The sequence below is a fragment of the Haplochromis burtoni genome, unplaced genomic scaffold, assembly GCF_018398535.1.
Source record: "Haplochromis burtoni strain Fernald_Lab_line unplaced genomic scaffold, NCSU_Asbu1 Contig_330, whole genome shotgun sequence".
Lineage (NCBI taxonomy): Eukaryota > Metazoa > Chordata > Actinopteri > Cichliformes > Cichlidae > Haplochromis > Haplochromis burtoni.
The window spans coordinates 12,631-26,678 of record NW_024582691.1 but is presented as its reverse complement, the minus strand read 5'-3'; the positions used below and the strand labels follow the sequence as shown (position 1 = coordinate 26,678).

At 39.7% G+C, this 14,048-nt stretch overlaps 1 protein-coding gene across 1 annotated transcript; it reads right to left on the bottom strand.

The window, feature by feature from the left end:
* Positions 1-2,919: 2,919 nt before the first annotated feature.
* LOC102296031 (photoreceptor-specific nuclear receptor) lies at positions 2,920-10,306 on the bottom strand. The gene is made up of 8 exons (XM_005942083.3): positions 7,615-10,306; positions 7,073-7,223; positions 6,321-6,424; positions 5,877-6,179; positions 5,063-5,241; positions 4,197-4,437; positions 3,746-3,851; positions 2,920-3,448 (listed from the first exon to the last, which is right to left on the bottom strand). Exons 1-8 carry the CDS (start codon positions 7,703-7,705, stop codon positions 3,316-3,318), a joined length of 1,308 nt encoding a protein of 435 aa, XP_005942145.1. The 5' UTR covers positions 7,706-10,306; the 3' UTR covers positions 2,920-3,315.
* Between the last annotated feature and the right edge of the window lie 3,742 nt (positions 10,307-14,048).

Here is a 14,048-nt window from a genome sequence, read left to right as displayed (position 1 = left end):
TTCTTAAACCCCAGACTTCAAGCTCAGTTTCAGCTTAGAATGAAAAATATTTGTGTTAAAATAAGAGTTTTCAGTTGCTTGCCTTTGTAAGCAACTGAAAACTCTTTCAATTCAGCTTGCAAGCATAAAAAAACAAGTTTGATGTCTCAATGAAATGCAGCAGGGGTCCACTTCCTTTCCTCTGCTGTGTCTCTTTGATAGTGGCAGTGTGTTTGAATCAAAAGGTAAAGAAATACTGACTGACGTTTCTTATCAAGCTGACATTTGGCTGAGGTACACCAACGCTCATTTAAACCACATAGAACTCATCATTTCAAACCTCATTTCAAGGTGGAATTTACTTCATTTTAATAATACTGTTATAAGGTCACTGTGTAGATGGAAATGTGAAGACACGTGGTACAGAGTGTAAAGATCCTACTAAATCTTGATGTAGTCAGGTGTCTGACTACAGTCTGGTCAAAATAATTTTTTTGTTTGTTTACCTTTTAAATATTGGATGTTAAAAGGGAGTTTTTCCTTCCCACTGTCGCCAAAGTGCTTGCTCATAGGGGGTCATATGATTGTTGGGTTTTTCTCTGTATCTATGAACCGCCTTGAGGCGACTTTTGTTGTGATTTGGCGCTATATAAATAAAATTGAATTGAATTGACAATCAGAGGCATAGAAATACATGGGAGCATACATATACTTATATATTCAAATGTGTATTTGTATTTTGAATTTAATGCTTTTCACAAAAAAGACAAAATACATTAAGCAGAAATAACATAATAGTGAGCAGTTACAGCATGATAACTGATGATAAGTTGTAACTGTTACTTTCTGTGACCCGTGTTTCAGTCATGTGTCCATGTTTGTTTTGTCTAAGTGTCAGGTTCCTGTGTTATTTTGAAGGTCCTCTTATCCTGTGTGCATTGTTTTCAGTTTAACTGCTTTTGTTTCCTCTTCCTTTATTGACTGTATACCAGCTGTATCTCAGTCCATCCATCAGAGGCCGCATTTGAAGGCCGATTACGTCATAGCGACGCAACGTAATTCGAAGGCTGCTCCAGCCGACAAATGCGTCCTTCAATTTCCCGGATTTCAAGGTTAGGTTGGGTGTATCCTTCCTGGCCCAACCTATCCCAGAATTCAAAGCACGGCCCAGCCAATTCCAGTTTCCAACAATGGTGGCAGCTACTTAGTTGTAAAATTACTCTTATTACTTTATTAATTAAATTATTATTCCTAAAATTTCCATAATAATATAAAAATACTTTTCAAATGCGGCAATGGCGAAGAAGTGCGGCTAACGAGTTTGAAATATTACTCTTTCTGGGTCACAAAATAAACTTTGAACATGTTTTCAAGCAAGAATGTAGGTGTGTAAACTGCAAATTTTTGCTCGATTTATCAAGACATCACATATTTGCAAAAGTGCTCCAACGTTTTCTGAGACGTCTGTTACTCACCAGCTCGATAGCTGACCGGGTGGCCAAGGTGAGAACACCGGACTCCCGGCACATCGTTTTCAGACCCTGCGCGGTCTTTCACTACTCAGGTTAAACGTGATATATAAGTCACTTAGATAACTTAAAAATGTTATTGTTTGGCTTTTTTCAGTGTTCTATTTGTTCCTGAGTAAATCGGTTTGGCTGAGATTAAAGTTATAGTTTTCATACAGCTGAATAAACATCAAACAGAAAACTGATTAAACAGAAAACTGATTAAACAGTGTGAGATGGTAGCGAATTTACTCCAATGTCCTGTTATATTTTAGATAGCAAGGAGCAGACGGCTCATTTTATTAAACTCCACCGAGACAGCTGGCGAGGCAAATCTGAAGGCTAGACCATCCCACTTCACAGCCTCGCTTTCCGGCCTTCTCGGTCTTCGGAGGATCTGGCACATGTAGACCGCGAAGGCCGGGTCCTCCGAAGACTGCAGCCCCTGAAGTGAGACACAGCTATTGTCTCGGTGTCCCTTTGCCCTTTGTTGTGTTGTCCCTCATTCCCGCTTGCTGAGTGTCCTCATGTTCCAAGTGTCTCCTGTAGTTTCCTAGTTAGCAAATTCCTAGTCTCTCCCTAGTTAAGTTCTTTTCTATTTTTGATCCTTGTGAGTCCAGCACAAAAAGCTGTATCTTGAGCTCAGTGGCGATTCTGATTCCTGCACATTGGCTCCTAATCTTGTCAGTAACACAGCAATATATACCTGTCAAAAAGCTGCAAAAGAATTCAGAAGCATTTCTGTCCCGTATTTACAGACAGTTTGGACTGACCGAAATTTGTCAGTCCAAACTGTCAGTGTGTGTTCTGCAACATTCACACTAAAAATTGAGTGAAAATGGTTCATCTGGAGTAAAAAAAAGTGAAAAAGTAAAAAGATTTTTTGCTTCTACCAGCAGTGTTAAAGATGTCTCACCAATGTTTTTTGGTTTTGGTTTTTTCGTTGGTTGTCACTGAGAAAGTGGGTGGAAAGGTGCCACATACATGATGCTGTCATTCTAACACGCCAAAATAATGAAGTTTCACTTAAGGCTGAATGACAATGTTTTCAAATGACTCCACAGCTGTATTTAAGAGAAGCAATAAGAAAATTGATACAGTTAATGCTTAACACAAAGACATAAAGTGAAAAGTCACTCTCCACGTCTGTGGAAAGCAGTAATGCTGATACGCCAGTATAAGCATTAGTCTTACTCACACTTTGCTTAATTTTCATAATTCTAATTTAAATAGGAGGTACAGATTAAAGGGGCTCAACTTACATCTTAGTCATCTTTTTTATTATATTTATTGTGTGTGAGAGTGTGTTGAAGAATCTGTGTATTAACCAGACAGAAGAGGGCACTGTTTCATGGGTTCGGTGCAAGCTTTTAGTAACATAGCAAGTATACTGAAAACATTCCTGCTCCATAGAATTAAAGCAACAGGTATATTTTAGATTTTTTCTTCTTTGTTTTTACTTTTTCAAGGCGTAACAACATAAATACAACAGTCACATTAACATCAGCAGGGCCACACACACGTTACCAAACAAATTACACTATTACCAAACAAAGTATTTTTATTGAAACAAACAACAACAACAAAACTAGTATGACCATAACTTCAAATCAGAGACTCTTGATATAATACAAAGAAAACGCATTATGACAAAAACTGAACTGCATTTTCTTCTTTGTCAAATTAACTGATGTGGAGGTGACAAAAGAAGACAACAAACAACAGCATGCAGAATCTCTTGTATATATACAAAACAAATATCTGTCAGTCATCATCCCATCCAAAACAGGACATTACTGATGACTGCATGGGTTTCTCTGTGATTCTTTTAGTTTTTGAACATGTCACACAGCAATTTCTCCATGGGAGTGTTTCCAATGGTTCTGTGGAAGAACAGCAGCTCTATCCGCTCAGAATTCACAAAGCGCAGAGAGGGAAGGAGAAGAAGCAGCTTTCCGAACCTAAACACAAAGATCATAATAAAATTAAGGCCATGTCAAATAATTTAAAGCAAAAGCCTTTCACATTGTAGAATCAGTTACATAGGGAAATCAGTTTTTTATATAAAACCTCAAATTAAGGATGCTTGTCATGAAACAGAATGAAGGAATGAAGGTTACTTTCAAATCCAGAAATCAACTTTTAAACATAATAAAGAACAAAAATTCTGTGTTTTGTTATAAACACACTGGAGTTTTCTTTTGTGTTTTGTCATTTTGTTCCATTGAATTGGTGACCTTTATCAGGTAGGTTGTTACCTGGCTGGTTGGCTAGGGTAGTGTGACCGTATGTGTTGTCCCAGCATGACTTGCGACTGATCCTGCAGGTTCTCCACTTGTTCTGGATCTTTCAAACCTCGAGTCTCTGTGAAGCAGAAGAAATACTTTATGGAATCTTTGCTTTCTAGGGAAAACTGTTCCTGACAAAAATTGTATAACATTCCATGTAATAAAAAAAAAAATGACTCTATAATTTTGATGTACCATACTGATGGGCATCATAATTATAAAGTGATGATATGATTACTAAATGACATGTATGGTAATATAGTGATCTTAATTAAATAAAACACACTGAGGGAAATTTTAGCCTCTGCGTGGTGCTTATCTCTTGAAAACAATGACAGTGGACATAGCTACGTACTGTGATCATGTTAAAGGTAATCTGCCAGATTGTAGACAATCAACTGAATAGTGTTTTGTTCCTCACCTGGCTTGAAGAGCACAATGGCCTTCAGGCAGGCGAACTCGGTAGGATCAACAGCGAGGGCCTTGAAGCGGCTGAAGACCTCCTGTAGGAGGCGCAGGTCCAGGCTAGTGTAGCTGGTTTTTCCCTGCATGCCAGGGCAGAGGTCTGGCAAAGACAGCAGTGGGCAGCTGTCTAGTGGCAAAGACCACTGGATGGCGCAGAGGAGGAAGAGTTCACTCCATGCTTCCTCCAACAGGATGACCTGGTGAAGAAGAAAAACCAGAAACTGAATATGCACCCCTGTACTCAGCTTCACCTTCGACCCAAAGAAATCACAAAGAAAAACTATAGATGCTCATTCCTGACATTCCCTTTTATTGCAGAGCCAATCACATTGTAATGTTGTCAAACAGGAATGGGACCACTAATTCAGTGTTCACTTACTTATTTATAGTCAGACAGTATTTGTGGTACTATTAACTGTCATATTGTCATTTCATAATGCTGAATGTGCTTTGTGGTCATTGTGGCCATGTCATGAATGTCATGAACATGAAGTTACATCAACATATGTAATCCTGTAAGCACATAATGACATCGGTATTTGGAATTTACAGATAAAAATAAGAATTTCTGTCTTTTTCTGTCATTGTCGCATATAAAGATAAATCATGATTCAATATATTTTTAGATATAAAAGAGACATCTGCATTTTATATTTTTTATATCTGTAACTTTAATTTGTCTTTTATCATTATACTTTTTTTTCTAACAAGAATAGAGGTCAATTTTAACCTATTAAAAATAGTTCCAAAGCAAAGTGAAAAAGTTTATAGAGACTATCTTATAAAACAAACAAACAAAAAAAACCCTCACTTTCAGCTTACCTGGTCTCTGAAGGGCAGGTTGGAGAAAACGGGCAGGTTCTTGGCCCATTTCACGGACATGAAGAGAAGCCTTGCTGAGGTCTCGTATACATTTTCAGAACCAGACGGGTACAAAGCCATGTGGTACTCTGAAGACGCCCGCTCTGGTTCATTGCTGGTCACATCTATGTTTTCATCAACTGAAACAGAAAAGATGAGCTCAGAATCAAGAGTGCAGAGGAAACAAAACCAACTTGTTGCATAGACAGATGAAACTAAACTTCAGGTAGTTGTGATGTGCTTCAGTTCAGGTTAGATTAGACTTTATTACTATGTAATAAAGTCATAAAATTTGAGCTCCAGCTGAAAGTCAGCAGATGCCCATATGGACAAAAAAAAGTCTCTCTAAGACTAAAGAACATGTCATCATAGTTTCACATGTTAGCATTTTGTACATGCTACTACTCACCTGATGTTTGCTAAATAGTAACTTTAAAATATTAAATTGAATTAGAAGAATATTTAAGCAGAGTTGCAAATTTGGTTAGCTAGTAAAGATTTTTGATCACTCCAGAATGGGATTGATCATCATGGTGATCTCATCATGTAAGTGGAGATGTAACCATGACAGATTTGAAATCAACCCCACCTTCTTCACTGCCCACCTGATAACACCCTCTTATGCTCTGCTTTTTGTACTGAACCCCACTCATTTGCGTTTTACCCAAGAATATGTGTTTTCTAACCATCATTTCCCCTGCAAGTCCTAATGTGAAGGAGAAAGCTTCACCTTAAGTTTACAGCAAAAACCTTTCATTTGACAACTGTTGCTCACCATCCTCAGGCTCCAACTTGGCACAGGTCTCAGCTGTCATGAGGCTTGCCATAAAGCGGTGGTTGTTCTGGGGACTGATGCAGCGCTGGGTTGCAACAGAGGAAGTGATGGACATGGAGGAGGTGATGTGGGGCCACGTGATGACAGACCCATTGGAGGATGATGAAGAAGATGAGGAAGAGGAGGAGGAGGAAGAGGAGGTGGGTTCCCGTGTGGTGGCCAGGTGCTCCTTCTCCGGGTCCACATCGATGGAGTCCAGGCGGACCTGAGCTGTGCTGCGGGGCTGCCGCTCGTTCTGAACCGCTGCAGGGGGGAGACAGAAAGGCACAACCTGTTATCTAAGGTGATAATACAGGAATGATTTTAACCGCTCACAGGTTCATGTTTGAGTTCCACTGGACACCAATCAGTTTAATGAAGCTCATGAATGCTAAAACGACTCACCGTCCTTATTCATGCCCGCCTGCAGGCACTTTTTCAGCCGACATGCCTGGCACTGGTTACGATGAGCCTTGTCCACTGGACACATGCCTGTACCGGCCTGGCACCTGTTAACCAACAGTCACGCATTTTAAAGGGAGAGTCGACTCAAAATGACAAAATAACATTCACTTATTTTCTTTTGGCTTACAGAATATTGAAAGCAGTAAGAACATATTAATTACTAAAGATCAGCTATTAGAATGTATATGGAAAATGTCCGAATTCTGAGTAAACCAGTGTGGCTAAGTCCTTAATTTTAACCTGCCATTCATCAAAAGAAAAATATCAAAAGTGAAAAGAAAAGTTTTGGGTTCTACTTTTAATCACAGATGGAATTAAAGGGGATTTTAATATATATTTATTAAAGCTATTTGTGTTTTACTTACTTTTACTTCTCTTAGTTACTTTCTGTCAATATTATTATTATTATTATTATTATTATTATTATTATAATATTTGAGTGCAAAAAGTGCATTTTTTTTCATTCACACTGACTTGTGCTGCTACAAATTTTTTTTAATCTGAAAGGCATTTACTTATACAGTAATAGGAAACACTTTAATTTACAATAATAGTTGGCAAAATATGGGGTTTGTAGAGGCTAAAACCAGAGTTTATATTCCTTTCACCTTGAATATTGACTATTTTAAATAGATGAGGAAACGTCACACGATGAAGCTGGAATAACTGTCTACAGCTGAGTTTCCTCTTGCCTGTAAATGAGTCTCCTCCTCACACTGCGCTTGAAGAAGCCGCTGCAGCCGTTGCAGGCGTAGATGCCGTAGTGTTTCCCGCTGCTGGTGTCTCCACACACTTTGCAGACCAGAGCTGGGCTCAGAGCTTTGCCCGGTGCAGGACTCTTGGCTGTGAGTCAAAAACAGTCACAGAGTAGGTCGGTTATTGCCACTCATTAGGGCTGGTATTGTTTCATACATGTGCCTGCCATCTGTACAGTCAGCTCTGTCTGCTGGTAGCAGGACAGTCTGTCTAAACACTCACAAAAATTGAATAAAATCCTTAACTACAATTTAAAAAAAGCATTGCTTGCTCATAATTATGTGTTTTTATGAGAGTTTTTAATGTTTTTGTGTTGGATTTCATTCATAACCCGATGCATGTTGAGTAAAGAATTTCAGGTGTTTCAAACTTTCATATTGTTTAAGTGCTAACTTTTCCTCCCTGTTACCGAGCCAAGTCAGTGTTACACTCTTCAGACTCCATTGGCAACTTGTTGTCGTTGGTGTGGAGCTCTTACCTCCCCTGCTGTCATCAGTCCCACCGCTGCCAGATGACTCTGTGGGGGAAGAGGATGGCATCATGGGTATCTTTGTAAGGTGATCCTCCATTATTTTTCTCTCAAAATATCTCCTCTAGTGATTGACGAAGGCAGATAAGAAAAAGTTTTGGTCCTCTTCTGCTCAGTTGCTTCAAATAAAAATACGTAGGGCCGCAGGGCCTCCGGTGGTCCCCGGTGGACAGATGGCAGGGTGAGCCCGTGCTGTGTGTTGCAACCTCTGCTGTGGTTGTTCAGATGAGCTGGGGTCCTGTCATGAGCTCCAGCTGACACTTGTTGCACGTGAACAGGTTGTGTGCGGGTGTGTGTTCCCTCCGATGTCTGTCACTGTCTGTGGGCTCTCCTCAGCAGCAGGTCCTCAAAAGGGAACCCGGGGGGTGGTGGAGGGGGTAGGATTAGCCCCAAGCGCTGTGTAAGCAGCATGCTTATTTGTCATCCTCTTAATCTTTACTGTTCATCTACTGATCAATCAGTCACATTGCCAGCACAATGGTGCTGCTCAGACATGGATCGTCATGAAGTCTGCAAACAAACAAACAAACAAGCAAACAAACAAAAAAGAATCAGCAATGACAACAAAATCTCCAGCTCTGTGCTAGAAGTCTTGTAACTGTAGACCAGTCCCCATCCAGGCACTCCTCCTTGTGTCTCCTCTGTCTACATCAGTCAACACTCCTCTTCAGTATCTGCATTTAAACAGACAATTACATGAGGCACACATTATTATATTTACCAGCATCTTCAATTTGTATTTCCCCTCCTTTTCTTTTCTTTTCTTTTCTTTTTTTTTTTTTTTTGCCTCCTGAATTCCAGACCCATTTCCCCTTGCTGTATATTTGATCTGTGTGATTGCCTCCTATTCATAAAGACTCCCAGTGTTTGCAGAGGAGCTGCCTATTAACTCCCATTTCTACCCCTTTTTTTGTCAAACTGGAGATCATCCACTTCCTCAGGTTGCCAGGAGAGAAAGGTCACAGAGAGAATGATGGAGTTTTGGGGGGGCTGATGTGATGGTCAGCACTAATTTGGCTCATTCATGAGGTTTTCCCATTTATTATTGAGAAGCTAGAATTATCATACATGTGGCATTTACATAAGCGGCAGTTTATTAGCCGGAGCAGGTATGAGATTGGATCTGGTGAGGAGGTGAGGAGAAGCGTGCAAAACTGAGGTAGGAAATATGAAACAAGCAACTTTCTTGTCATATTTAAATAAGACTGGGTTCTTGTTTTACCAAAATACCAGTAAGTTTATGGCTAAGAGAAAAGCTTTCTACATTATTTTATGATTAAGGTGCGAAAGGACTCAAAACCAAGAAAAGCAAACTATAAAATATTCTTTGCTAACATGATTTTTACATCAAACTAGAGATAAGAGATGGAAGGTTGCTGGAAAGTTTCAAATGTAAAATTCAGAACAGGTGTCAAACAATACTTCTATCTGTTAGTGCCATCATCATCGTCATCCCTTGACGCTTCAATGCCCTCGTGCCTTCCCGCTCATTTTCATCATTTGTCTCTTTGAACAGTTGAGCGGTTCAAGTGAAAGATGCAAATCTGGAGGGGACACAAGCTGCTGGGTCTCTGACATCTGCGCAGTGGCATCTGTACTCATTCACTGTTTGTTTGCTTTTTGTTCTGCGCTTGTAACGTGTGTGAATAACTGCGCTAACGACTGCTCTTAGATTGGACGTATGAACGCTTTAATTAATTTTGTTTTACACCATCTGACATAATCGCTTTAGAAAACAGCATCCTGCATATGCCAGCAAAATTCACAGTGTTCATTCGTGGTCTGTTTTGGCAGAATGATAAATCTAAGTCCAATGTTTGTTTGCATTTCAGCTCTGGTGTCTTAAGCTCCAATATATTACACACTCTTAACTAGCTAATAGCCAACTGTCTGCTTTTTATTACAGAGAAAATCACGTATGGTGTGTTTTTAGAGCTCTCTGACAAAAGGCTTCTTACTGGGACTGAGCTGAATAGAAAATAACTGCTAAAATAGACACACAGAAACACTCTGGAGATCTATGGATTCGCTTTCTGAGGACTTAAACAGGGTCATGGATGACACTAAGGATCCTTTTCTTGAGTTTGTTTCTGTAAGTTTGTGAAATTTAACAACCTAACAATGCATTTAAATTTTTCAATAAACAAGTTAACACATATTTCAGATGAATTAATAAATATGCATTCAGTGGGGTGTGTTGAAGAATTTTACACATGACCTCTGTATTTCTGAAAACTTGCCATTAGCTATATTTTATTTAACTAAAAACAAGCTATGAAAACAATTTTTAAATAAATGTTATCACAAAGCACACTGTAAAATGTAATATTGTGTTTAATTCAAAATATTAAATAGGCTGAACTCATTTTTTATCAATTTGTTATTAGAACTCGATTTAAATAAGTTACCAGTACTTTATATGCAAAATGCTGATAAACTCAATTTATTTGAGTTGTCTTAACTTAGAAAAACTAAGTAAGCTGGAAGTTTTGCTTCTCAGGGCGGAAGGATGAAAGATGTGTTTTGAAAATGCCACGTGACTACCGTCCTCCTCCCTCTCGGATCAGTCCGCATGATCATGGCGCCAGCATTTGTTATGGAATATGTTGAGCAAACTAGTGATGTGCGGATCGATCCTACATGTGGCAAAAAAAGTGAGGTGTTGTGGCCATAATTGCCAACCTTGAGACCTCAGAATTAGGGAGACATTCAAAAGGGCTGTTTGGGGGGGGATAAATACATTTTACAGTATTTATTTATCGGATAAAATACGCGAAATGTCACCGTTATTATTGGCTGGCCTGGAACCAGCCTCTGAATTTGGACACCCCCGTGTCCAAATTCAGAGGCTGGTTCCACCTGAGGACCCGGCCCGACCGCGGTCTAAAGAAAGCCGGGTAGTACATCAAGAGCTCCCTCGGTGGAGTGAGACTCTGCCGTCTGCTCCTTGCTATCTAAAATATAACCGGGCGCTGGCGTAAACTCTCGACCGTCTCACACTTTGTTTAATTAGTTTTCTGTTTGACGTTTATTCAGCTGTGTGAAAACCCCGGAGGAACCCTCCCGAGGGATTAATAAAGTTACATTTAATTTAATCTAATCTAATAACTTTAACCTGTTAGCAGTCGGACGTACCGCCCACGGTACATTGGATGGTTTAGGGGACTAATTGGACTGCTAAGGGGTTAATCTCAGAAACAACAATTTACTCAAGAACAAATAAAACACTGAAAAAGCCTAACAATAACATTTTTAAGTTAGCAAAGTGACTTATATATCATGTTTAACGCGAGCAGTGAAAGACCGCGGGGGTTTGAAAACGATGTGTCGGTCGGCTCAGATGTTTGAAGTTTACACAGCTACATTCTCACCTGAAAATATGTTAAAAGTTCTTTTGCGACCCAGAAAGACAAATAAGAGTAATATTAAAACTAAGTAGCTGCCGTCATTGTTGGAAACTGGAATTGGCTGGGCCGCGCTATGAATTCTGCGATATGGTTTTTCAATTTTGTTGTCCGGGTGGAAAATTGGGAGAAATCCTGCCATGTGATTACATTTGTTCCTGACCACCGAGAACACTCACATTAACTTTTATCGAGTGGAAAAAAGTTAGCTTGTTTATATTATGCTAACATAGCTGTGTCGCTAGCGGTCACGTAGCACATCATTATATACCAGCTAGCCCAACTTCAGTAACCCTACAAACGTCACTGCTGTTTAGTTTTCTGTCTTCATTTATGCTGGAAGTGATAACAGAGCTGTACGTTTTAATTTGTTTCCAAAACCCCGCAGTCAGGACATGCTATATTGTATTTAGATAGAAGCTAGCGAGCTAACTCCCTGCTAACTTCTAACTCCGTTAAATGTCATAAATTCCGTTTTCATGGATGCCTGGATGTTAAACTCAATTGTTACACCTGGTAGAGCAGAACGCTGATCATTTTATTAAAGATGAAAGACTTTAGACAGTTTTTCAACTCTCAGTAATGCCATAGTGATCGTTTGATATATGGACCTGCAGCGGAGTTTAGACCCAGACACGGCTAGTGACGTCAGACTGAACAATCGGATACTTGTGGAGCCGCAAGTTTGCCTCTCTTTCGTCCACTTTTGTCTTTACGCAACGTTACTCGGCCTCGCCCCTCCTCCCCCATCGCTTCACCTGCAGGAAGCGACAAGATGGACACGGCAAATCTCCGTTAACGAGTTACTGCACATCGCCGTGCGTGGGGCTGGACGCCGTCAACGTGTTAGCTAGCTAACCACGCTAACGAGCTAACCACGCTAACGCCATGCAGCCCAGAGGCGCTGCACAGCCTAAAATCCTTGCATTTTCTCAAAAGTTGACAGCGCGCCTTATGTATGAATTCTGTTTGTGCTTGATGGCCGCGAACCGATTTTATGTGGTACACAGCGCTCAGCAATCTGTCAAAAATGTTTTAGTACGACTTTGGTAAGCTACGGTGCTGCACCGCTTGATGGATTGTCAGAGCATTACGGCTACCGAGGAGCCTTCGCGGAGTGATACGTACTGTGCTTCAACGTAATATTACCCTACTGTGTATAAGGACTATAAATGGCACCTGTTAAGAGACGTGGTTACGAAGAGGATTTCAAACTCAATGCTGTCAGTCACACAGTAGAAGTTGGGAACAGAGCAGCTGTGAAATCTGTCTTTGTTACATGCTCAGCGTCTTTTAGTTTACATTTTGACTGCACAATTGTGAGCTTTTTGTTATGCACAAAAACAACATTGTTTTCTTTTATTTATGGAGCATTATTATTTAATAAATGCTCATAATTTATTTTTGAGTAAATCTTATGTACATCTATGCTCTATGTTAATAAAAGTGCCTGTGTGACATCTGGGACACAGCTTTGACTAAGAACTCTCTTTTTGTTCTTACTTTATGGCTTTTAAAAAAAATATCGAGATATATATCTTATATCGCCGATCCAGGTAAAAAATATCGAGATATGAATTTTGGGTCATATCGCCCAGCCCTATGATGAACTCTGCATTATTAAGTGATAAGAACAAGTAATCTGATGTCCTGTAATCATTATGACGCTATAATTTGAGATACAATAAATAAAATAAGTTTTTGTACAAAGTATCGGTATCGGATCAGTATCGTCGATACCACCCTGAATATTACTTGGTATCGGATCGGAAAGGAAATCAGTGGTATCGCACATCACTAGAGCAAACCTGGAAAAGCGTCAGCTCAAGAGATTATTGTCATTGCTGTGGATCTTTACCTGATACACTGACTTGGTGAGTAAATGTTTACTCTTATTCAAACTGATTTTGTGGCTTCTCTTAGTTTAGCACCAGGTTTACAATCTTGCTAGCTAGTTAGTGTTAGCCTAGCGTTGCTGCTGCCGCTGGGCTCATGTTACTTAAAAATTAACACCAGAGCCTTAAAAACCTTACATAAAACTATGTCGGTGAAATTTTCTGTTGATTGTTTGAAATAAAAAAGTGAGTTAAGAGCCCAGACAAAATTCTTCGGGAGGTGCAGCCTTTAGGGGTGGGGTGTGGGGGGTATTTTCAATCCATAGCCCTAACTAACTAACTAACTAATTATATATATCATGTTTAACCTGAGTAGCAAAAGACCGCAGGGGGTTTGAAAACAATAAGCCAGGAGTTAGTTGTGCTCGCAGACTGTTATCAAGCCTTGACCTCCCGGTCAGCTATCGCGCTGGTGGATAACAGAGCTCTCCGAAAACGTGGAAGTACTTTTGCAAATATGTGATATTTTGATAAATTAAGTAGATATTTGAGCATTACACAGCTACATTCTCGGCTAAAAATATCTTAAAAGGTTATATTGTGACCCAGAAAGGGTAGTCTGGGGAAAAGGAGGATCGCATTTGTTGGAGCCTGTGCATACTTGTAAGCGTGGCAATGGTGGAGGAGCGTGGCTAAAAAACGTATTACTTTTTCTGGGTCACAAAATAAACTTTTAAGATATTTTCAGGCTCGAATGTAGCTGTGTAAAGTTCAAATATCTTCTCGAGTTATCAAGACATCACATATTTGCAAAAATGCGCCGAAGTTTTCAGAGACGTCCATTTTTTTTCATGCTTTGTGGCAGCTTTTGAACATCTGTGACATCTATTAATGTCAAATCTAGCCTTTATTTAACAACATAAGCAAACTCTATGTAACAATGATTGCACAGCCATTAAGGATCAAATCAGTTTCTGAAAAATGTTCTGTTTTTTTCTCCCTCTGCTTGCTTCTTACTGTCTTTGAGGCTCGGGACCAGCACTCCTGTTGTTGGACAGAAAGACATCAACTCAGTGGTAAGTATTTTGGTTTTCCAATATATTAGCAACTGTCAGTGACATTTATATTAATCAGGCTGAACTTT

Bases quoted from the DNA above. Each gene is read 5' to 3' on its own strand.
- LOC102296031 (XM_005942083.3), bottom strand. From the start codon at position 7,705: ATGGAGGATCACCTTACAAAGATACCCATGATGCCATCCTCTTCCCCC. The intron at 7,224-7,614 runs GTAAGAGCTCCA...TTTGACTCACAG, and splicing joins GACTGATGACAGCAGGGGAG to CCAAGAGTCCTGCACCGGGC. The intron at 6,180-6,320 runs GTGAGTCGTTTT...TCCCCCCTGCAG, and splicing joins GGCGGGCATGAATAAGGACG to CGGTTCAGAACGAGCGGCAG.